This window comes from Limanda limanda, chromosome 11 (assembly GCF_963576545.1).
Source record: "Limanda limanda chromosome 11, fLimLim1.1, whole genome shotgun sequence".
NCBI lineage: Eukaryota > Metazoa > Chordata > Actinopteri > Pleuronectiformes > Pleuronectidae > Limanda > Limanda limanda.
This window is the reverse complement of record NC_083646.1, coordinates 2,991,307-3,014,233: the sequence shown is the minus strand read 5'-3', so window position 1 is coordinate 3,014,233 and position 22,927 is coordinate 2,991,307. Positions and strand designations below refer to the sequence as shown.

Here is a 22,927-nt window from a genome sequence, read left to right as displayed (position 1 = left end):
ACATTCCCGATTTACCACTGAGAATATTCTCTCTTTCTTTCCTCTTATTTTTTTTAAGTTTGTTTCCTTTTGTATTCCATAATCTGAATACGACACCGGACGAGATTGTGTTTTTGATGATTTTAATTTTACGTGCAATATATTTATTTTGCTCTCTGGAAATAATGTGTAATGTACCATATGCCGCATTAAAAAAAAGTAGTTATTTGTAAACCTTGAGAAATATATATCACCACTCAAACACTTTGAGTTCTTTTTCTTTTTGGGGATGTCGTGTTCGTTTCTCCTTCACAGTGAATCACAGGTTGTCAGAAATAAATGAAATCATGAGATGATTTAAAACCTGCAGATGAAACACAGATATTTATTTAGATTTCAACCTTTTCATGGAGCCGGGTTCTAAGTCTCTGTGATAAAACACTTGTTTATTCTTCATTTAATTTTCTGTATCTTCTAGTTTACGGGATAAAATATTATTAAACACGACAGAGGCCGGAACAGAAATCAATTTTCATTATTTTATCATTTTCTGTTTCTACAGCTTCTTCATGTTTTAACTGCCTTAAAATCAAATCATACAGCACCACCTAGTGGTCAGCTTTCACATTGCACTGAAATACTCTGCATTGGCTGGTAACTGCATTATATCTAGTTTATTTAGATATATATGTAAACTTTCACATCTTTTCTTGATGCAATTTATTACATTGTTGTAGATATTAATCTGAAACTATAAACACGACATCAGATGCACAATGATTCTGAATAGTAATAAATCATTTTTTTGGTGCAAAATCTAATGGGGTCAATTAAATAAAAAAATTTCAGGATTCTGTAAAAGCTCAATCTCTCTGCCAATATTAAACAAGGTATGTTAATGTTTATGGCACATTTAAAAAAAATAATTTTTACGAGGATTGTCATGAAATCCTTTAAAAGCAGCATAATACAATACAAAAAGATGACTAAAGAAAGACATTACATATGAATTAAAAAGTTAAATAGATATTTAAAAACTAAACAAATAGCAACAGTGTGAGACGCTTCTAGTCTCCAGCTTTGGTTTTAAAGACGTGAGCTGCAGCTGAACCTGTACTTCTCATGTGAGCAGAATAAAAACTGAACACTGCTTCTTCATGTTTAGTTTTTTCTCGGGGGACAGAAAACAGACTCGTCCAGACGACCCGAGGGTTGGACGGCTCATGACGAAAACATAAAAACATAAAAACAGTAAAACACAAAATCATCTCAACCCTAAATCATTGAGTGCATCATAAAACAAGTAGTATTTTGATTTGTTTCTCAGACAGGAAGAGGAAAGACCAGACAGCCGGACTGACGTGATCCACATGTTGTTGTGTGTGACACTGGGATACAGAAAAACTCAAGTTCCTTTAAAATTAAATGAATTTTTACATAATAAAATTAATATTCGCTACTTTCATTGAATTTGGGTTTTTTCTTGAAATTAAAGCAGCAAGACAAAAGTCGACAGGGACACGAAACGAGGGTTGAATTTAAAATGAAAAGTCACAAATCATTCAAGGTGGAAAAACACAATGATGAAGCCGATCAGTCAACTTTCAAACTTTTCCCTTAAAACCAGACACAGAAGTTTTTAACAGAACATTCACTTGATGATCCAACTGACGTCATCGGCACAAGATGGCCGCCTTCACATCTCCGTATATTTTGGCTTCATTTCTGGAGACTGGGAGGAAGTGGAGACGTGGCGTCCATCTTTTTTTTTGTATTAATGACGCCATTCATCCATTTACACACACACACGGGTCATTTTCTGGTTCAGTATCTTTCCCAGTGACGCACTGCGTAGAAAGGGGGGGACTGGGATCGAACTACATTAGTGGACAACCCGGTGTAACCCCTGAGCCACAAGACAATGGTGTGTCATCATGGCTAAATGTGTCTTGGAGAAATCTACTGTGGTTGGCAGTTATCTGTCTGTCTGTGGACATGAAACCTCAACCAACAAGAAAGAGGTTGTCACAAAACATTAAACTTTACAGCTGCCTTGTTGAATAGTTCTGAGTTCTCATGTAATAATGTAATAAAGTTCAACATGATAATAAAATAAAAGTTTTCTGTGTTTCCTCTGGATTTGCTGACCTCATGCTTTTATTAAAGAATCCTGATGAAGCAGCAAAAAAGTTAGAGAAGGTTAATGATGACGAAACAAGTGATTTTTCCACCAAACACTCTGCAGCCCTGAGGAGTTGGTGAATTATTAAAAGCTCTTCCCAGGATGCACCTCTGCATTAGAATCCATCATGTATCATAACATTCTGTAAATTAAAGCTGTGAGCGATGTGCGGAGAAATGAGAGCAGCGACGTTTCACATTTACATTTCAGACGCTTTTATCAGCAGCTGATGAATATTTGAACGAATCAAAGAATCTGGAATTTTTTAAAAGGAAACATGACGTCAGACTCAGCACGCACACACACACACACACACACACACACACACACACACACACACGTACAGTATCGGCCGTGTGGACTTGACTACATGAAAACCCACTCGTGCGTCTAAACACAGACACGCTCGTCTATCAGCAGGAGCATCACACGCCACCACAGACCAACTGACGGATCGATGGCTGGACGTTAGTCACCGTTTCACCAGGAAGAAGGACCCACTTCGGCCCTGATAAGAATCGGTTACATCCTTCGAAAATAAATAAATAAACAAATAAATAACATCCATTGCGGCCGTGATTGGATTAAAGCGAGAAGGGAAGGGCAAGACGAGCCCGTGTGAGGTATGGCCCAACAAATTGGAGCTAACAGTCGGGCCAGAGAGTCCATTTTGGGGCATAATTTACACGCTGAGGAGCATGAGCTGAATCTAATGTCATTTCCATCAATTTTGCATTTTGGCCCTTTTTGCCTCCCCCCCCTCTGGGCTTTTAGCGGTCGTTTGACTCGTCTGGCGGAGGACAGCGGGCGAGCATTACAATGTCGGGGACGACATTTCTCGCGGCAGCAGAGTGAGAGGTGCTTCTTTATGGCGTGGTGACTGGCTGCAGGACGGACCCGTGATGCACTGTCCCGCAAATGGCCAAGAATATGCTAATGGTCAGAGAGCACGGAATTGCCCCAGACAAGCCACTTAATGGATGTTTTATCTGCAGGTCGAGAGTCTCATCTGCTGCGATCCGTCCTGACAAGACGTGCCAAGTCAAATTTAGCGATAAGGCACTTTTAACAAACAGGCCACAAAGTGCTTCGGGGAGGACAAAGGACAGGGACACACACACGGGAGTTTGTGGTGAAATGAGAAACCTGTTGGCAAACAATGGGAAATCGTTTTAGCGGAAATACGCCCTGAAAGCAAAGTTGCCCGAGGACGAACGGAGACGACAGGACTTCTTGACGGAGATCGGAATCATTTCACGTGCTGCCCGCAAACCTTTGGATTTCTGCTCGTGTGCAAATCTGCAGAAAGTTTCTAAAGCCAGGTCGGACGTGAAGGCAGCGGTTCACATTCTGATATTTATGAACGTTTTCATAATAATAATGAAAATATGATAAACCCTGAAATCAGTGGTGAAAGTAACTAAATATATTATTGAAATACAAGAATGGAGCATTCGTATTTAATAAATCTACTCTGATGAAAGATGGACGACATGTCGGCTTCCAAGAGAGACGCCAAGTCATCTCAGTCGCCCCCTGGTGGCTGGCTGCAGTAGAGATCCTAAACCCTCCTCTATGTTAGCAGATGGGACATGGACCAAACTAAAAAAAAACATGGTTCCTGTCATTCAGTTCTTATCAGACTGATGTTTGTTCACGTCTTCATGTTTCTGATAAGTGAAACATCATGATTGACAGCTGAGACATGACAGAGTTCAATCATGTATTGATAAGTCACTTGTAGTTAAGTGAAGCCTCTCGAACATCATTAACTGTATACAGTATATTTTATATTCTTACATTTTAATTCAAGAATAAAACAGACCCTGCAGGTGATGCTACTGAAAACACATTAATCTGTTGAATCCATTTGCTGCGTCTGCAGGGGGCGGAGTCTAATGTTACCTGCCTGCTCTGATGGGATCAGTTGACTCCTCTCCTTGTTGAAAAACTTTTAAAATACGAAACACAATATGGCTGGGGAATAAAAAGCACAAATATTTGTCGATATATGTAGTGGAGTAAAAGTACTTGAACCTGAAAATACGGTACAGATACGTCAGAAATGTACTTAAAGAAGTGAATACTTTGTAATATACTGATGATACATGAGTGATGAGCTAAACACTAACATCTGTAACAGTTCTTATATTTTCCTGATCTTTGACCTGTAGCTCCGCCCCTGATTCTCCCCGTCAGTCATCATCGACCTGCACCTGAGACCTGAGTCTCCATGAAGCTGCTGAGCACCAGGATCGAGGAGAAGGTCCCACTGGGGAGATGTGATGGTTTGTGTTTTGTTCTGGTCGTTTCCAGTGGTTCCAGTGGTTCCAGTCGGTTCCAGTGGTTCCAGTGGTTTCCAGTGGTTCCAGTCGTTTCCAGTGGTTCCAGTGGTTTCCAGTCGTTTCCAGTGGTTCCAGTGGTTCCAGTCGTTTCCAGTGGTTCCAGTAGTTCCAGTGGTTCCAGTAGTTTCCAGTGGTTTCTAGTGGTTTCCAGTGGTTCCAGTGGTTCCAGTGGTTTCCAGTGGTTCCAGTGGTTCCAGTGGTTTCCAGTGGTTCAAGTGGTTCCAGTGGTTCCAGTGGTTCCAGTGGTTCCACTGGTTTCCAGTTGTTTCCAGTCGGTTACAGTGGTTTCCAGTGGTTCAAGTGGTTGCAGTGGTTCCAGTCGTTTCCAGTTGTTCCAGTGGTTCCAGTCGTTTCCAATGGTTCCAGTGGTTCAAGTGGTTCCAGTGGTTTCCAGTGGTTTCCAGTTGTTCCAGTGGTTCCAGTCGGTTCCAGTGGTTCAAGTGGTTCCAGTGGTTCCAGTCGTTTCCAGTTGTTCCAGTGGTTCCAATGGTTCCAGTAGTTCCAGTGGTTCCAGTCGTTTCCAGTTGTTCCAGTGGTTCCAGTGGTTCCAGTCGTTTCCAGTGGTTCCAGTGGTTCCAGTGGTTTTCAGTGGTTCCAGTGGTTCCAGTGGTTTCCCGCGGTTCCAGTTGTTTCCAGTGGTTCCAGTGGTTTTCAGTGGTTCCAGTGGTTCCAGTGGTTCCAGTGGTTCCAGTCGTTTCCAGTGGTTCCAGTGGTTCCAGTGGTTTTCAGTGGTTCCAGTGGTTCCAGTGGTTCCAGTGGTTTCCAGCGGTTCCAGTTGTTTCCAGTGGTTCCACTGGTTCCAGTGGTTTCAGTCGTTTCTAGTCGGTTCCAGTAGTTCCAGTGGTTTCTTGTGGTTCCAGTAGTTCCAGTGGTTTCTTGTGGTTCCAGTGGTTCCAGTGGTTCCTGAGTTCTCCAGGCTCTTTGTGATGGAGCAGTAACAACCGGTACTGCAGTGCATCAGGTGTCACTCGCTCCATCTCCTCCCTGCTCCCCCCCCCCCCTCTGGCCTCGGTGGCAGGTGTCCAGCCCAACTCCAACCCCCCCCCCCCCCGGCAGCATAACAAGAACTTATTATGATGATGAAATGTCCTACAAGGGCTCAAACACCCTCTTAGAGAAATCTCTCCCACAGATAAGGGGGGGGGCCAACCTCGCCCCAGAGCCGCGGGAAAAATTGAGGGGTGGTGGGGGCCACAGGGGGGTGGGTGGGGGGATCCTAACCTGATTGGATGGGTGGCTCGGAGGGGGCGCCCGTAACGAAATCAAATGGCCGTCAAGCCGCTGTCATGCATAATTAATTGGGCCTTCTACCAGCAACTACACAGAAATCCATGGTCATTGGATTAGAGGGTTCGGAGGACTCTCTGAAGTGCATCGCTGTCTGAGCCGCTTCCTTCGCTCACCTCCAGATCTGTGAGGACAGCGACGCAGCTCCAACCCAACACGGCTCGGACTGCAGCCTCCAACCCAAGGACACGTCGACTCCAGAGACCTGAGAAGATCTGCTGACAGAGACTGAAACCTGCAAGATCTCAGCAGGTGAAGAAAACACATGGTCCCGTCCCCCTGGTCCACCAAACAGCTGCACCCCACCGAGACACTGTCCTTCCTGTTTGTCCCCCCGGAGCCAATCATGAGCCTGTACTACATTTCTGATATGATTAAGATTCCATTTGTTTTAACAGAGACATAAATGACTGGAAGTTTGATTTATTTTACTTGTAAAGCGTCAAATCATGAAACAGAGACCTTACAAAATGATGGAGAACCCCAACAGTTCCGACAACGAGCAAACGCAATTCATAATTTTTAAGATAAGATTAATAGAGAATATAAAAACAGGGATGATATTTCATGACTCACAAGATACCACCACCCATATCCAGGAGGTTTGGGCCTTTTAGTTCAGTGGGAGGAGGTGGAGATGTGACGTCTTATCTGCAAACTATGAGCACAGGTTTTAAAATAGTAAACAGTGTATTTCCTTTTTTAATTACAATATAATAACGTTTTATTTATTTACTTTAATTTGACTTGAGTTGTTTTTTAGTCTATTTTAATATAGGATATTAAAATGTCATTATATGAAACATTCTGTAACTCGTTTTTAGTAAAACTGATTTTCTTAGTATTAATGCTATGATAATTGAATAATTAAATAAGAAAACAATGTTTAAATCCTTCACACACACAATAAGTTACCAAGCTGAAGGAACTGTAACATGTGAGGGAATGGCGCCGCCTGCAGGACATTAGACAAACTACAGCACAGGAAGTAAAACACGACAAACAAAGTTTAAACTGCAGCAAGATTTTTTATTCAAAAAGCATATATTGAGGAATTAAAGACGCATATACTTACATGTGTAAATATATTAAGTGGGAAAACAATGTGCTTCAGTAGCTGCAATGTCTATAAGCACATCGAGTGCATACATGAAAATGTCTTTAAGAGATGTGGTTTCACGATTTATTAAAGACAAACATCTCCCCACGGTTTAAAATGGAAGACATCTCCCTCCAGCGTCTCTCTCCATCATCACGTCGCAATCAACTCATGATCAATGACAGAAAAGAAAAACTGAAGCATTTAGTCCGAAAAACACAGCTTGATATTTCATGTTTTAAATGTTCACGTGTTCCACTAAACTCCCGCAGAGCTCACACAGCTTCCGCTCGTCAGAGTCGTGGTTCTTAAGGATCCGTCCGGGTGTCGGCAGCAGGTAGAAGGTTTGTAGTCGAGCAGCTGGAGTCGTGTCAGGTGTCCGGGGACAGAAGGGTGTGTAACCGCTTTCAACCACTAGGGTGTTTTTGAGGAAACGGGACATTGAGGACCATAGAGGAGAAGGTGGGAGCTGCTGTAGAGCGACACCTGCTGGCAGGAGGAGGAGGAGGGTCTACCTAGTTGGCCGGTTGGGGCCGTCCCTCCGGGATGAGAGAGGTGAAGAAGGTGCTGATGAAGGACCACATGGTGGTGAGGAAGCATGGCTCAGGGAGAGCAGCGGCAGCGGCAGCTTCGTCACCGGCAGCGGCAGCGGCAGCGGCCTGGTCCTCAGGGCCGCCGCCTCCTTCCTCACCGCTGTCATCGTTCTCCACGCCCTCGTCCATCTGACGTTCCTGGGACACACGTGGACAGAGAGAGGCGAGGTTACAGAGACACACACACTTTTTACAACTTCTTAGCACTGCTTGATTGTGTGTTTTTTGTTGTACTTTAAAGTTTAGTCTGACACTGATTCCTCAAGTAATGTGTTAGTTCTGTTGTTTGATTGTCTCAGTGCAGACTCAAGTCATTCTATCCTCAAAGCACAGGAGGTAAATATAGTAGCACAGGATTAAACTGCAGTAACTAGGTGTCCTGTCTATTCTGTATAAGATGTGCAGATAAATCAAAGACAAAACTGACACTGGATCACAGCTAAAATAATATTTCGATGAATACGTGTGTTGCAGCAAAGTTTTCTCAGACAAATCTTTGAAAAATTTACACTGATTTGATTAAATAAACATATTTTCTAGTTGTGTAAATATTCAAAACCTTATTCGTTTTGAAGATGAGTTTAAAACCTGCCAACATTCTCCAACTCACCAATTCCTGAAGGTCCGCATTTCTCTCAGCTTCCTGGGGAGGAGCCTCCGGCCGGTCTCCTCCTCCCAGGTTCTGCTGCTCCGGCCTGAAGGGAAACCAACCGGCCTGGTGCCTAAACAACACACAACAACACACACCAGGGTTCAGTAAAGAGACAACTTTACTTTGGTAAAGACTAGGGTTGCAAAGGGGCGGAAAGTTTCCGGTAAATTTCCGGAAACTTTTCGGAAACTCTCCACGGGAATATTAAGCTCGGGAATTTGGGAAATTTTGGAAAAAAAAAACTATGCAAATGAAATGCTGAGCAATAAAAACATCATTCAAAACTCTATTTTAAAGATGTATGGAACGTTGAGTTTCAACCCTCCACTGGTCATTCTTCCATCACATGCACAGATAACTCCCAGCATCCTTCACTCTACAGCAGGGCTATTGAGGCCTGCTGTAGTGTGCAGGACTAGTCAGGTAAGTTTCCATGATATTACTGGGGAAAATATATTAGCATGCTGATTGAGGATTGTTCATCTGTTCATCTAGACTATTTCCATACATTTATCCTTCAATTGACATTTCACCCCATCCAATGTAGAAGGAAAGGCTGTGTACATTAGCAAATGCTGTGCAAAGACCTATGTTAAGAATGACACAACGATGCAGAAGCATATATTCAAGTGCCCAAAGTTTCCTCAGGGCTCAAATCAGCCTATGACAAAACAAAATGTTTATATTTATGTCTGTATGTGACAAGGTAAATAAAGTTAGTATAAATTACCCACAACATTTCCTGTTTATTCCCGTTTAATTCCCGTTAATTCCCATATATTTCCGTTAATTCCCATAGAAAGTTTCCAACTTTGAATATTCCCGGAATTTTGCAACCCTAGTAAAGACACAGAACCCGGCGCAGACTCACAGGTAGACCAGCAGCATGGCGCCGATCACCATGACGAAGCGGCTAAACGACGAGTAGAAGTAGACGATGCTGAGCAGGACGCCGGCGCGGGACACGGTGTACAACCAGTCCAGCCAATCACGGTTCAGCTCGTCATCGTTTAACACCGGGCCGCCCTGCGCGTTCATCTGGATGTTGGGGTTGGCTGGCTGGTTCTCCGGTAACGGGTTGGGGGCGGGGTTAGCTCCCAGCGGCGCCTGCACGGCCTCGTTGGGCTGAGCGGCCGGGTGGGGGACGGACGAGGGGGAGGGGGGAGGGGGGTCGGTGGGGGGCTGAGAGGCAGCGACGGCCGCTTGGCTGAGAAGAAGAAGAAGAGACAGAACAGAGAAAAGGTGAAAAACTGCTGCAATTTCAATGTTGCCTTTTTTGTAGTTATTGGATGTATATAATGTTAACCCCTGTGTTCTTAATAAACAGATTCTTTATATAATTTTGCTGTTATTATTGAATTTCCACAACAGTATGAATAGAGTAAACTTGAGTTAGCTCAACTGATGGGCAGCAAAGTTGAGTTAACTTAGCATTTCAAGTTTAAGCTTAAGTTCTCTCGACTGAAACTATCCAGTTCTGTTGATGTTTGCTTTCAAATCATTAGCATGCATATAATCTAGTATTCCTAACTTGTAGATTTGAGCAGCTCTGAAAGGAGATGTTAAGTTAGTCTAACAGAACATCACCATTCAGAGCTACTCTATATAACATGTTGAGTGAACTTAATTATTTAATTTGACACAACTCACAAGCCCTTAAGTTAGGTCAACTCAAAAAAGCGTTGCAGCTGGTTGCTTTACTTTTTTAAGTTGAGTCAACTTTTCTTTTTTTACAGTGTGGGATTTAAAGGGAATCTTTCAACATTCATCTTCATAACTTACTACTGCATGTAGTACTGGCGAGCGTACATCTGCTGCCACCACAGCACCTGCATGGGCATGTACATCGGGTGGGGGGGCATGTTGGCAGGGAAGCCTCCTTGTAAAGGGACCTGAGCTCCTTCTGGCCTGGAGGAGAACAGCAATAATAAACAAGATGCACAAACAACAACAACAACAGCAGTGACAACAACTTACCACCACTATGACCACAGCTCCTTTACTTTAAATTAAATCTAAACTCTGACTGAAACATTAAATTGTTATGATGTCTTACATATCTGCTGTTGTCAGAGAGTGTCTTACCACTGAGGGACACCGGGGGGGCCCTGAGGGTTGAACTGGGGGGGGGCCTGAGGGTTGAACTGGGGGAAGCCGCCGCGATACCTCAGTCCGTCATCACTTCCAGGGGGAGGGGGGAAGGAGGAGGAGGAGGGGGCTGGCTGGCTGTCCTGATTGGGCGTGGTGGTGGCGGAGGAGGCGGAGCCGGCACTTTCTAAATTCTGAGTGACGAGATAGATAAAAAAAACAAGAACCATCACCAGCATGTGGGAAACAGAATACTTTATAATATATAATAATTTTTTTTTTTTTTTTATATTTTTATTAGGAGGTAAGTCACAGTAGAACAGGAATCAATGTCAAATTTACATTGAGTATCACATAATCTCTGTACAACAATTAACAATATATAGAGATATTGACACCATAAAAACACTGTGCATCACGATGGGTTAAGAGTAAGATATACAGTCTAACTCCTAGGATGTTTTTCTTAATTTATGGACCACATGAACTTGGTCATGTGGATATATAATAATTTTGATTAACAGCTATTAAAAATACATTTTATGGTTAAAATGGAAAATATTAAACCTTAATGACATTTATTTGTCACAAGGGTTTGATAAAGACATCTTAGAAGGTTTTAAAAACTCCATATTGTTCAGGCTCTCCTCTTTATTGTGTCTTCTTCAGGGTTTAGTTGTGAATAAACGCTGATGTCACTAAATATGAACAGCTTCATCCTCAGCAGCTCGAACAAAGAAGCAGTTCAGTGTGTTTCCAGCCTCCGTGCGTCCTGTAATGAGGCTCAACTCCAAACAACGGATCTGTCACACACACACAGACTGTTGGAGTCCCTTTATGAAAGAGGAGGAGGATCTACTCACGCTGGAGTCAGGAGCAGGAGAGCTGGCCGTGGGGGGGCTCCAAGGCCTGGGCGAGCCGGGGGGACTGTAGGAGGCGCACACCAGGTGCATCATGTGGTGGCCCTCCTGCTGTGGGTCGAGAGGTTCAGGACACGAGGAAGAGGAGGAGGTGAGGGCAGAGAGACAAAACCAGAGCAGAGAGGGAGAGAGGGTTAGTGTGGAAATCACCAGAACTCAGACACACAGCCGCCCCTTTGTTGAATGTGGATCAGCTTTTGTTTCCCTGCTCCAGCTCCTGAACATTAGCACAGACACAGAGAAGCGATTTCCAGGGTTCGGCCAAACTAAACTGTATCTGTGTGAAAGGTTCTGCATCATCGGTCGGTCGTCACCTTTCTGAGCACGTCTCGGAGCTGCAGGTGGTCATGGAGGAGTCGTCCTGAGTACACCAGCCGCTGGTCCTTGGACAGCTGCAACACAAACAGCAACACATGGAGGGACATGAGCAGTGGGAAGACAAATGTGTCCTCATTGAATCATTAAAACAACACAAACAGCAACACACGGAGGGACATCAGAATCAGAATCAGAAAGGATTTATTGCCAAGTAGGTGCCAACATTCAGTACCTGGAATTTCCTTTGGTAAATGAGGTGCATACATTTAACATAAAGCATAAAAACTAGGGCTGGGCAAGTTAACTCGTTTGAATCGAGTTAACTCAAGTGATGAGTTAACTCGATTAATTATTTTATCTCGCATTAACTCAGGTTTGATTATTTATTGTTTTATTGTGAAAGTCAGGCTTTTATTTTGTGAAAGTCTGTTGCTGACTGCTGCAGAACAGGAAAAAAGAAAATAATTGGCGGATAAACAATCGAGTTAACTCATCACTTGAGTTAACTCGATTAAAACAAGTTAACTTGCCCAGCCCTAATAAAAACACAATAAAATAAATAAATACATATTATTTGTAAGGCACTCTTCATCCGAGAATCTCAGAGTGCCACAGTAGTGCCAATAAGTACTTCATATAAGAAATAAATAACTGTATATAAAACAAAACAAAAATATAATATACAAGATATAAAAAGTTAAATAAAGAGCAAAAGCAAAACAAATACATTATATTGAAAGAAGCAGTGGTAAACAAGTGTGTCCTCATTGAAGCATTAAAACAACACAAACAGCAACAACAACAAGGTGCTTTCAGGTGTCTCTGCCTTTTCTTTACCGTGACTTTATAAATATAAACTGTCTTTCTATGTGAAGTTTTAAATATGATATGTAATCCAATAGCTCTTGGTCAGACGTAAACATAAACACCGGGTGGAAGTGATACTGCCCCGGGCCCGGGAGCAAACCAGGGTCTGGAGCTAAAATTAACCCCTGAAATCCTTGGAAGTGTTTATCTGGTTTTCACCTGAGAGGAGTTCAATCTGTCCCTGAACCGGTTTCACCCTCGTCCCAGCGGCTCGGCTCGTTGTTGTTAATGTGAGACCGGATTAATATCATCATCCAATTTCACATTTATCTAGAATATCCACAGCCACTGAGGAAACACCCTGTGCTGATGAGGATTATGTGACAGTGACTATTTCCTCAACAGCTGCTTTCCAGGTCAAGAATGTTGAACCTCAACAACAAACATGTTTGGAGGAAACACAGCTCGCAGCAGAAACTCCTTCATATGCAAATCCTCTCGTGTTAGATATCTCCAGCTAGAGCTACAGGGGAGGAGGACTTTGTTTTATTGTGTGAAATCTAATGTAATTTCACACCTTTTGGATTAGATTGGATTATATTGATTCGATTTCTTGTGGTTATGTTTGAAATTTGAGGAGTAGAAACAAACACATGAACTTAATATCCTATCTTTAAATGTGCAGCACCATCTATTTTATATGGAAAATGTAAGAGGGTGCAGCTGCTTGTGAACTAACCAACACAATGAACCTGTTAACGTGTAATTACACAGGATGAAGACTTCTATGTTGAAACTGACATAACTTTAGTCCATAAAAAGTCCAACACTAGGGATGAATTATCACTGCTCAAAAAATTATTATTCAATGTGTCATGTTGGGTTTATTGTTCTATAAAAAGTTCAGTTGAATTCTAACTGAATATTTCAATCGTTTAGAAAACTGTCAGGGTTGAGTAATTATTAAAGCAATAATTAGAAGATTTGCATATATCAGCTTCATAAATGTGACTTTTCTTTATAAATTTGCAAAGGGACAACTCTTTGTTTGTCTTTTGGTAAACTTTAGTCAAAGGCTGAATATTCTGACCTATTTCTGACACCAACTTAACATCATCATAATCATCATGAGTGATTTTAAACGGCTTTTAAAGTAAATTCATCCTCAAATCTGAACAGACACCAGAGGAAACGATGAGGAGCCCGGGACTCACCGGCCTGCTGGGGTACACGTTGGCGATGTGGCTCTTCAGACGCTCCACGGTCCAGTTGAGGAAGCAGTTTATGGTCTGGTCTCCACATTTCTGGTTGGGGGCCTTGAGGACCAGGGTCACAGGACTATCAACTGCCCCAGGGTCCATGGCTCATATTACTAGCAGGGTGGAGGAGAAAATGTCCCTCAAATCTTCTCCATTCTGGTCCCAGAAATATAATAACAACTACAACAGTCCCTATCGTACCTGAGGGGCGGAGTTCCCCCTCTACAAGCTCTGCTCCATCCGCAGATCTGTGCCGGTTTTAAATTCAATCAAAGCTTCTGTGGCCACAGCTCCTGGATTCCTGGAGGAAAAAGAAGAAGAAGGTTAATATGTATTTATATTAAGTACTATGTTGTAGCAAAGTAAATGAAATGAAAAATAGAAACCACAATTATTGTGTCATAACAAATGATTATGGTTATTTTCCACATTTTTCTATTGTGACAAACAGTCATGTGATCAATTGACAATTTTTTCCCATTTTAAAGCAAACACGTCAAATGTTGATGTTTTTTTTTACTTTAATTCCAGTCTTATGCTGTCATAAACAGAATATAGACCTATATAAGTTGGAAAACAATTTGTAGGGCTCAGATAAATCATCATAGTTATTTTCCACTATTTTGACAAATCAAATAACTTATTGATTCATCGTTTTTTGCCCAATTTGGAAGAAAAATATCAAACAATTGTAAATATTTTCTTCCAGTCTTACACAGTAATAAACAGAATATAAACATGTATAAGTTTGAAAACAATTTGTAAGGCTCAGAGAAATTATCAGGCTCATTTCCCACTATTTTGAAAAATCAAAATACTTATTGATTCATCGTTTTTTGCCCATTTTGGAGGAAAAATAAAAAACATTTGTAAATATTTTCTTCCAGTCTTACACAGTAATAAACAGAATATATACATGTATAAGTTTGAAAACAATTTGTAAGGCTCAGAGAAATTATCAGGCTCATTTCCCACTATTTTGAAAAATCAAAATACTTATTGATTAATTTTTTTTTTGCACATTTTGGAGGAAAAATACCAAACATTTGTAAATCTCTTCTTACACAGTAATAAACAGAATAGATTGTGGCATGGAAAATATAATATACTTTATATTTACTGTTAAACCTCAAGGGTTAGGCTTAGGGTTAATTAATATGATTAATAATTAATATGCAACTTTGATGATGAGTGGAAGGTGGAGGCAGCAGCTGAGGTCCTGACCCCCCCCCTGTTGCATCATGTTCACAGTTAACCACCAAAACAACTAACTACCTCCACATCACCACGAGTCAGGCTAAACCAGCACGCTTCACTGGTAACTAGGCTAACCAGTCCCGTTCACCAGCACCAGTCCCCGTGTTCCCACACCGACACACCCACCGTGTCCAGCCCGGGTTACAGGCAGCTCCCCCCCGGGTCTGTTTATACTCTGACCCCGGTCATGGAGCCAGGGTAGCACAGCTAGCTCCTCGGCTAACGCTAGCTAGCTTCCACAGAGGGTCGCTGAGCCCATGTCCGGACAGACGGAACATGTCCGCGGTGACAACACGTCCACCGGCCGGACCGAGCGGACCGACCCCGGGTTCCTCACCTGTGGTTCGGGTTCGATCTGCTGCTGAGCCGGTGTCACTCTGGTCCCGTCGGTCCGCTGCTGCTCGGCTCCTCCGTCCTGTTGTTGTAGCTGTCGGGCAGTGAGGGCAGCAGCAAGTAGAGGCACTTCCGGTGTCTACAGCAGCTGCCACTGGTGTGTAAAGGAAGCTGCCTTTACACACCAGTGGCAGCTGCCTTTGTTGTCACACTGTTCAGTAAGGCCGCAGAGGTAGCTGCCTTACAACAGAGTGGCACTAGAGGCAGCTGCCTTAAAACAGAGTGGCACTAGAGGCAGCTACCTCCAAACAGTGTGGCACTAGAGGCAACTGCCTTAAAACAGAGGGGCATCAGAGGCAGATTCCTCCAAACAGTGTGGCACTAGAGGCAACTGCCTCAAAACAGTGTGGCACTAGAGGCAGTTGCCTTAAAACAGTGTGGCATGAGAGGCAGCTGCCTCCAAACAGTGTGGCACTAGAGGCAAGTGCCTTAAAACAGAGGGGCATCAGAGGCAGATTCCTCCAAACAGAGTGGCACTAGAGGCAGCTGCCTTAAAACAGTATGGCACTAGAGGCAGCTACCTCCAAACAGTGTGGCACTAGAGGCATCTGCCTTAAAACAGAGAGGCATCAGGGGCAGCTGCCTTAAAACAGAGTGGCACTAGAGGCAGCTGCCTTAAAACAGAGGGGCATTAGGGGCAGCTGCCTCCAAACAGTGTGGCACTAGAGGCAACTGCCTTAAAACAGTGTGGCACTAGAGGCAGCTGCCTTAAAACAGAGAGGCATCAGGGGCAGATTCCTCCAATCAGAGGCAGATGCGTCCAAACAGTGTGGCATGACAGGCAACTGCCTCCAAACAGAGTGGCACAAGATGCAACTGCCTTAAAACAGAGAGCCATCGGGGGCAGATTCCTCCAATCAGAGTGGCATGAGAGGCAGTTGCCTTAAAACAGTGTGGCACTAGAGGCAGTTGCCTCCAAACAGTGTGGCACTAGAGGCAGTTGCCTTAAAACAGTGTGGCACTAGAGGCAGTTGCCTCCAAACAGTGTGGCACTAGAGGCAGCTGCCTTAAAACAGAGAGACATCGGGGGCAGATTCCTCCAATCACAGTGGCATGAGAGGCAGTTGTCTTAAAATAGAGGCAGCGGCAGGTGTCCCCTAATGCAGAAGGCAACAGTGTGATTTCAATCTTCAGTTCAATAACACAAAACAAAGGCAAAGCATTTACAGCATCTAAGCAGAATCAGTTATACTTGGTGCTCAGAACAGTAACACGCTGATAAATATTTATAAAACTACGTATAAATCTCAGTTAATAAGTCACAAGAAGCGGTAGTTGGCCTCAAATAGCAGCAGCTGCCTTTACAGATCAGTGGCAGTTGCTCTTGCCACCGGAAGTGCCTCTACGAGCTGCCGCTGCCACGGTTTGAGCTCATGTCGGGTGTGATACCGGAAACACGTCATCGTCCTCCCCAAAACAGCTGATCAGATAAATAAATAAAGCAAAACATGTTTTTATTAATATTTATATAATAAAAAGGTTCAATCTGTTTTCAACCTTTAAATAGTGTTCTAAAATCATTAAGTAAAGGTTATTGTTATGAAGTATTTAGAAAACCCTCAGGTAACATTCTTTGAGGGTACTCTTGTGAAAAAGACTTTAAAAACATTAATTTCCCCTTAAATGATTACATCTTTTGAAATGTTTGTAATGTTTTTAAAGCATTTTATTGACGTTTTTTATGAAACGTTCTGAAAATCGTCAAGTTATGTTCTCCGAAGTTTATTTTGTGAAACGTATAGGACCATTACTTTAAAAAAGATAAACCAATCCCTCAAGCTGTTGTCAAAACACCTACATTTATATACTTATGTTATTTCTCACTGTACTAATTTTTAAATCTAAAGTTGTATTACTTATTCTTTGAGTCAACACCTGTTATTTTCAAATAAATGATAATTAACTTTATTTGATTGACTCTTGTTACTTAAATCCCTTTGTACTAAAAATATATAAAATCTGTAAATAATTTCTCTACCATCCGAGGTCTCAGTTACTGTAGCTACAGTATGGGTCCGTTTTTCAGGATATAGATGCATCCCAGTCACACTCTCATCCAGTTCTAAACATTGCTAATTCTAGGAAACATAAAACCATAAACAAACAAAACCAGTGGTCGCGAAAACAAATTATTTGAAGTTCATCAACTATAGACCAGGATAGACGAGAGCATTGCTTTTTAAAAACCTTTATTCATCCAGAAATGGTTTGATAACATTTTTTTAAATATGTGAGGAATTAAAGATGTGTATTTATTTGTCTATATACACATTTCCAGTTGATCACCTTTTAGCCTCACGCTTGCTCTTCTGTCTGGTGCTGGAACTTTCTGGCTCTGGTTTCAGTTTGTGTAAAACCTCTTTGGTCAGCTGGTGACTGTAGCGGTTGATCTTCCAGCTTCCAGGCATCCAGCCCAACAGGAAACGGTGGAAATCTGTCCATGCAAACACAAACATCTCCCTCCACTCTGTCTCCAGGGCGGCAAAGTCCACATCTTCCTTCACAGCGAGCTTCAGCTCTGTGAAGTAGAAGTCCAGTAATCCTTGCGCCCTCCGTTCACACTCCTTCTCGTTCATGCAGCTTCCTAAAAAATAAACCACGTCCTTCATGCCACAGCCTCCACCGACATACTGGAAGTCCACAGCTGCCACGTCCTGTCCGCTCGGGGAAAAACAGAAGTTGGCCAGCTTGGCGTCTCCGTGAACGACGGTCTTGAAGCGACATTCGTTGAGTTTCCTGTCGATGTCGCCGGCGGCCGCTTTCAGCTTGGCGTCGCCCATGGCCTCCAGCTCGTCCGGCCGGGTCTCCAGGTGCCAGTAGGTCCCGACGGGCCACAGCCCCTCTGGTGCCGCACCCAGGAACAGAGCGTGGAAGTGGGCGAGCCAGCGGAGGCAAGCCCGGATCTCTCCGTCCTTCACGCTGGTTCTGCAAAGGGAAAGAAACGCACAACATTTGGATTATTTATCATTTTTTACTCCGACACATTGAATTTTACATGTTAAAAAGTCCATAAGGTTGAACATGTGACTTTCTGTTTTATCCTGATGCTACTTATGTCCACATCTATTGACCAGAGGAGAAAGTTTTGCTATTTTAACACACAAGCCCAAAGGTTGAAAATACAATAATTTCTACATCTATTATTGAGGAAACAGAAAATACATGATTTTGTCATCGTACCTCCTCTGATCATAACCAACCGCGCTGGTTATGCAAAGGAAAACAAATGTATGCATTTATCCAGCCTGAAGTTGTATTTATTCTCCTATTCATCATATCTCGCTCTGGAGAAGCACATAGTGTATATGTAGGATGAAGAAAACAGACATTGGCACTTGCAGTTTCTTATTCTTTTGTTACAAACCTTTAGATTATGTATAACTTTTACTCCGGCACATTGAATTTTACATGTTAAAAAGTCCATAAGGTTGAACATGTGACTTTCTGTTTTATCCTGATGCTACGTATGTCCACATCTAATGACCAGAGGAGAACGTTTGGCTGTTTTAACACAGAAGCCCAAAGGTTGAAAATGCAATGACTTCTACATCTATTATTGAGGAAACAAAAAGTAAGTGGTTCTGCAAAGTAAAACAAATGCATTTATCCAGCCTGAAGTTTTATTTATTCTCCTATTCATCATGTCTCGCTCTGGAGAAGCACATAGTGTATATGTAGGATGAAGAAAACAGACATTGGCACTTGCAGTTTTATTCTTTTGTTACAAACCTTTAGATTATGTATAATTTTTACTCCGACACATTGAATTTTACATGTTAAAATGTCCATAATGTTGAACATCTGCCTTTTTGTTTTATTCTGATATTACTTATGTCCACATCTAATGACCAGAGGAGAAAGTTTGGCTGTTTTAACACAGAAGCCAAAAGGTTGAAAATGCAATGACTTCTAAATCTATTATTGAGGAAACAATAAATACATTTTGTCATCGTACCTCCTCTGATCATAACCAGCCACATCCAGATCCTCCAGCACGATCAGCATCTCGTCGCCATGGGAACAGGCAGCCAGGCAGGCCGGGATGCGACACTTCTGATTGGTGGAGTAGTTCTGGTACCAGTGCGTCTCCACCTGATAGGAGGTCACTTTCCGCCTGTGGGAGCGGTCTGTGTTCCAGCCGCCCGGGTGCTCCGCCTCCTCCGGGAACTTCACGTGTTTGACGACCACCGACGGCCGGTCGCAGCCGACCAGGTGCAGCCGCACGATCTCCCCATAGCCGCTCCACAGGGTCTGGATCCTGGCTCCGACTCGCAGAGAAGAGGCTCCACAGGCCTGCAGGATGAGATCCTGGTTCTCCTGGTTCATGTCCCCGGTCGGAGCTGAATGAAGAGGAAGAACCAGGTCAGTACAGGTCTGTAGAGAAGCTTGTTATAGTCGGTGTTTGGTTTAGAGCCCCAACCATTTATCTGTTTAGCCTCTTACAGACAAATTATGTTTCAATAAAATATAAATGATATTTTTATTCAATGATTATTCAGCGTTCATACACATTTTGACCAATGGATTTCCATGACTTTTCCATGACTTTTCAATAACTTTAAACCAAATTTCCATGACCGAACATATTGTGAAATCTCGGTGTATACACAAAAAGTGACAAAATGTAGTATTCAAACTAACAATGAGAATTCCAAGGCATACAGTATACCTTAAATGACACAAACCCAAGTATGCCTGCCTATATTTTGAGCGTATTTCTTTAAAAGCATATGAATTATTTAAAACTCAGCGTAAATTAACTAGGGATGAGCATTCGATTAAATTGTCTAAATTGATCGTCTATTAATTATGCCCATCCCTAAAATGAACGACATGAAACTATGAATATAACACATTTCCATGACTTTTCCAAAACTTTTAGAAGATTATTTTTTTCCATGACTTTTCCAGGCCTGGAAGAACACATTTTAAAATTCCATGACTTCTCCAGGTTTTCCATGACCGTACGAACCCTGATTATTGAAATGGTTCACCTATCTCTGCTTGTATATCTTCTTATATTACTGCTAATGTGTTTGTTTTGTATATGAATGACTTTTATATTATCTGTCAATAAAACCAACTATAGAACTATATTCCCTGTGAACATTCAGCTCTGTTTGTTTTGTTGTTATTTTATCTGTTTATCGTTACTTCCTGAGCGAAACTGAATGTTCAATGTGTATAAAGTGAAAACATCTGTTGACTAGATGTTATTATTAGTGTTTCTTTATAAAAGTAAAGATAAAAAGCTTCTTTCTCTCTCACACACACACAAATTCAATCACCTCTAATATAAGAGCCATTTAAACTGAATACTAACGTCACTACTCCACCAAATAAACCACAACGTGATATAAACACTCTACGTTACCTTCTGCTTCTGGTTGAATGTGTCTCTACCGACAGGAGAGAACCGGAAGTGTTGTCTCCAGCCCGCTGTGTGATGTGTAAAGATAGACTTGAAATATAGTATACTGCTCCCTGCTGGACTGTAGTGCACTTACAAGTGTTTTAGTTTAATTTTAGTTTTAGATTTTTTGTGATTAATGATTATGGCACAACAGTGAATTTACAATGTGCACTTTTATTGAAAGATGAGTTATTTACTGCATCTTGTTTCTGATGTTTGCACACACACACACACACACACACACACACACACACACACACACACACACACACACACACACACACACATATATATAGAACTTCTCTGGAGAAGAAGAAAAGCAGGTTTGAGCGTGAGCAGAGATCTTATTATTTTATTACACTCCCCTTTAGTTTTACCTTCGAAATGCTTTGGGATGAAGTTTGCATATATCTGGTTTCAGTCTGTCCTCGGTTTTACATATCGAGGACAGATGTGATGCTCATCCTGCTGGTTTCATCCTTCCTTTGTGTGTGTGTGTGTGTGTGTGTGTGTGTGTGTGTGTGTGTGTGTGTGTGTGTGTGTGTGTGTGTGTGTGTGTGTGTGTGTGTCCTCTCACATGAGTTTTCAAAAAATCTTGCCTTTTAATTTGAAAGGCTGTTATTCTGTGTTCTTCCTTTGGGTTCAAACACCTGCACAAATAACGTAAACCTGCATCAACACTTTCTAATTCAAGACTGGGTTTACTTTACACTGTAAAACCTATTTAATTTTGACTAGAGACACTAGATATTTAGGTTCAGTTACAATGATATGAAAAGTAACTGTCACGTGATCATTGCCCGTCTGGTTGAAAATATAGTTCAACAGAACTTTTTACAAAACATATTCGTTGGGTATAATCTCAACAGGGAATAAACATGTTTGATGGCATAAAATTACCAAGTTGCTCAAAGTGGATTTTTTTGTTGATTAAACACAAAAAACAAATTCAGTAGATCCTGCAGCTAGCTACACACACTCATAAATATCAGTCCCTTAAACATGACAGATTTTTCAGAAAGATCCATGAAGTCTTATCTCAAAATATAAAAGAAAGTTTAAAAAAAACGCAGGATCTGGCCCCTGCTCCATCTTAAGGTCACCATCCAAATTAATTAGCATAAAGTCTGTGTTTTTCATAGCATGTGATTTCCATGAGTTTTACATCTTGAGGAGACAAAGGATCTCAAAGCAAATCATTCAGTATCCGCTCGTCATTGCACCGTGACGTGAAATCAATAAGCTGAACTTATCATTGTTGGGACCTTCTGAAGAACTATCACACGAGTAAATCCTTGTTCCTCTGTTTTGAAGAACTTCATCACAGCGATGGAAAAGATTTTTCACGTCATCCTACTTCTTCAAGGTGAGTGTTACACCTCATATTTTGATATCAGCCTTCGTAATTTCTATTTATTGCAAACTCCGTTCATTTCCTTGTCTATAGCATAAGATCTTTTTTCAGAAGTTGTACAAATGGCAGCTTGTGTTTCTTGAAGATGTTTCTCTTCTTTTCCAAAAGGCTTCTTCAGTTCTTCCTGACCGATGAGAGGTTTTCAGGTGATACAGACCCACAGAGGTTAAATCCGTGCAAACCCCCATGAGTCAGTTAGAACTGAAGAAGCCTTTTGGATGAGAGTCCACTTGCCTTCACAGTAAACATAAAATGTCTCAACATTTCACCCACAGGGCTGTGCTCTCTGTGCACGTCTCTCCCTCGGCATCGATTCGTTTTGGTTCAAACCCCAAAAACCTGGCTTGAGGCTCAGAGCTACTGCAGGAGCAACTGTGTGGACCTGGCCACCATGGACGACCTGGGGGAGATGACCACGGTGCTGACAGCGGTCGAGGGCCGATACGATGACGCCGTGTGGATCGGGCTCAGCAAAGGAAACGTGAGGAAGTGGCACTGGTCCCTGTCGGACAAAGATTTCTACAAGGAAGGAGAAAGGGATTATTTGCAATGGGGCAGCACAACAGGCTACAACTGTGGTTCTCAAAAAAATGGGAATTTATTTCAAACGCCCTGTGGCACCCTGCTGTACTCGGTATGCTTTGATGGTGAGTCAGGGATGGATGAATGGAACGATACATTGATTGGGAAAGATGGATGAAAGGGTCTGGGGCGATGGATGGACAGACAGGTAGATAGAAGGATGGATGGATGGATACATAGGTAAAGATGGATAAAGGAATTTCAACATTGAACGTACACAAAACTGTTATTCTGTGTGTTTTTGTCTTCAGGAGAAAAACCCGTGGGAGAACAATACGTTCTCTCGACAGAGAAGTTGATGTGGATAGTTGCTCGAGATTATTGCAGGAGGCTACACAC

The 22,927-nt window shown here is 42.2% G+C and overlaps 2 protein-coding genes across 3 annotated transcripts; both read right to left on the bottom strand.

The window, feature by feature from the left end:
- Positions 1-6,801: 6,801 nt before the first annotated feature.
- On the bottom strand, positions 6,802-15,210 carry herpud2 (HERPUD family member 2). 2 transcript variants are annotated; one of them, XM_061080931.1, is made up of 10 exons: positions 15,124-15,210; positions 13,731-13,830; positions 13,485-13,642; positions 11,460-11,537; positions 11,089-11,196; positions 10,223-10,419; positions 9,920-10,045; positions 9,009-9,344; positions 8,096-8,207; positions 6,802-7,623 (listed from the first exon to the last, which is right to left on the bottom strand). In XM_061080931.1, the coding sequence occupies exons 3-10, from the start codon at positions 13,629-13,631 to the stop codon at positions 7,408-7,410; spliced, it is 1,320 nt and encodes a 439-aa protein (XP_060936914.1). In that variant the 5' UTR covers positions 13,632-13,642; positions 13,731-13,830; positions 15,124-15,210; the 3' UTR covers positions 6,802-7,407. The 2 variants fall into 2 exon arrangements, with proteins under 2 accessions (XP_060936914.1, XP_060936913.1); XM_061080930.1 differs by having other exon boundaries at positions 13,485-13,830.
- Positions 15,211-17,351: 2,141 nt separating this feature from the next.
- Positions 17,352-20,591, bottom strand: pkdc (protein kinase-like domain containing). The gene is made up of 3 exons (XM_061081717.1): positions 20,554-20,591; positions 19,135-19,519; positions 17,352-18,104 (listed from the first exon to the last, which is right to left on the bottom strand). The coding sequence occupies exons 2-3, from the start codon at positions 19,503-19,505 to the stop codon at positions 17,462-17,464; spliced, it is 1,014 nt and encodes a 337-aa protein (XP_060937700.1). The 5' UTR covers positions 19,506-19,519; positions 20,554-20,591; the 3' UTR covers positions 17,352-17,461.
- Between the last annotated feature and the right edge of the window lie 2,336 nt (positions 20,592-22,927).

Bases quoted from the DNA above. Each gene is read 5' to 3' on its own strand.
- pkdc (XM_061081717.1), bottom strand. From the start codon at position 19,505: ATGAACCAGGAGAACCAGGATCTCATCCTGCAGGCCTGTGGAGCCTCT. The intron at 18,105-19,134 runs GTACGATGACAA...TTCCCTTTGCAG, and splicing joins GCTGGTTATGATCAGAGGAG to AACCAGCGTGAAGGACGGAG.
- herpud2 (XM_061080930.1), bottom strand. From the start codon at position 13,631: ATGGACCCTGGGGCAGTTGATAGTCCTGTGACCCTGGTCCTCAAGGCC. The intron at 8,208-9,008 runs GTGAGTCTGCGC...TGTGTTGTTTAG, and splicing joins GCCATGCTGCTGGTCTACCT to GCACCAGGCCGGTTGGTTTC. The intron at 7,624-8,095 runs GTGAGTTGGAGA...CGTGTGTCCCAG, and splicing joins ATGCGGACCTTCAGGAATTG to GAACGTCAGATGGACGAGGG.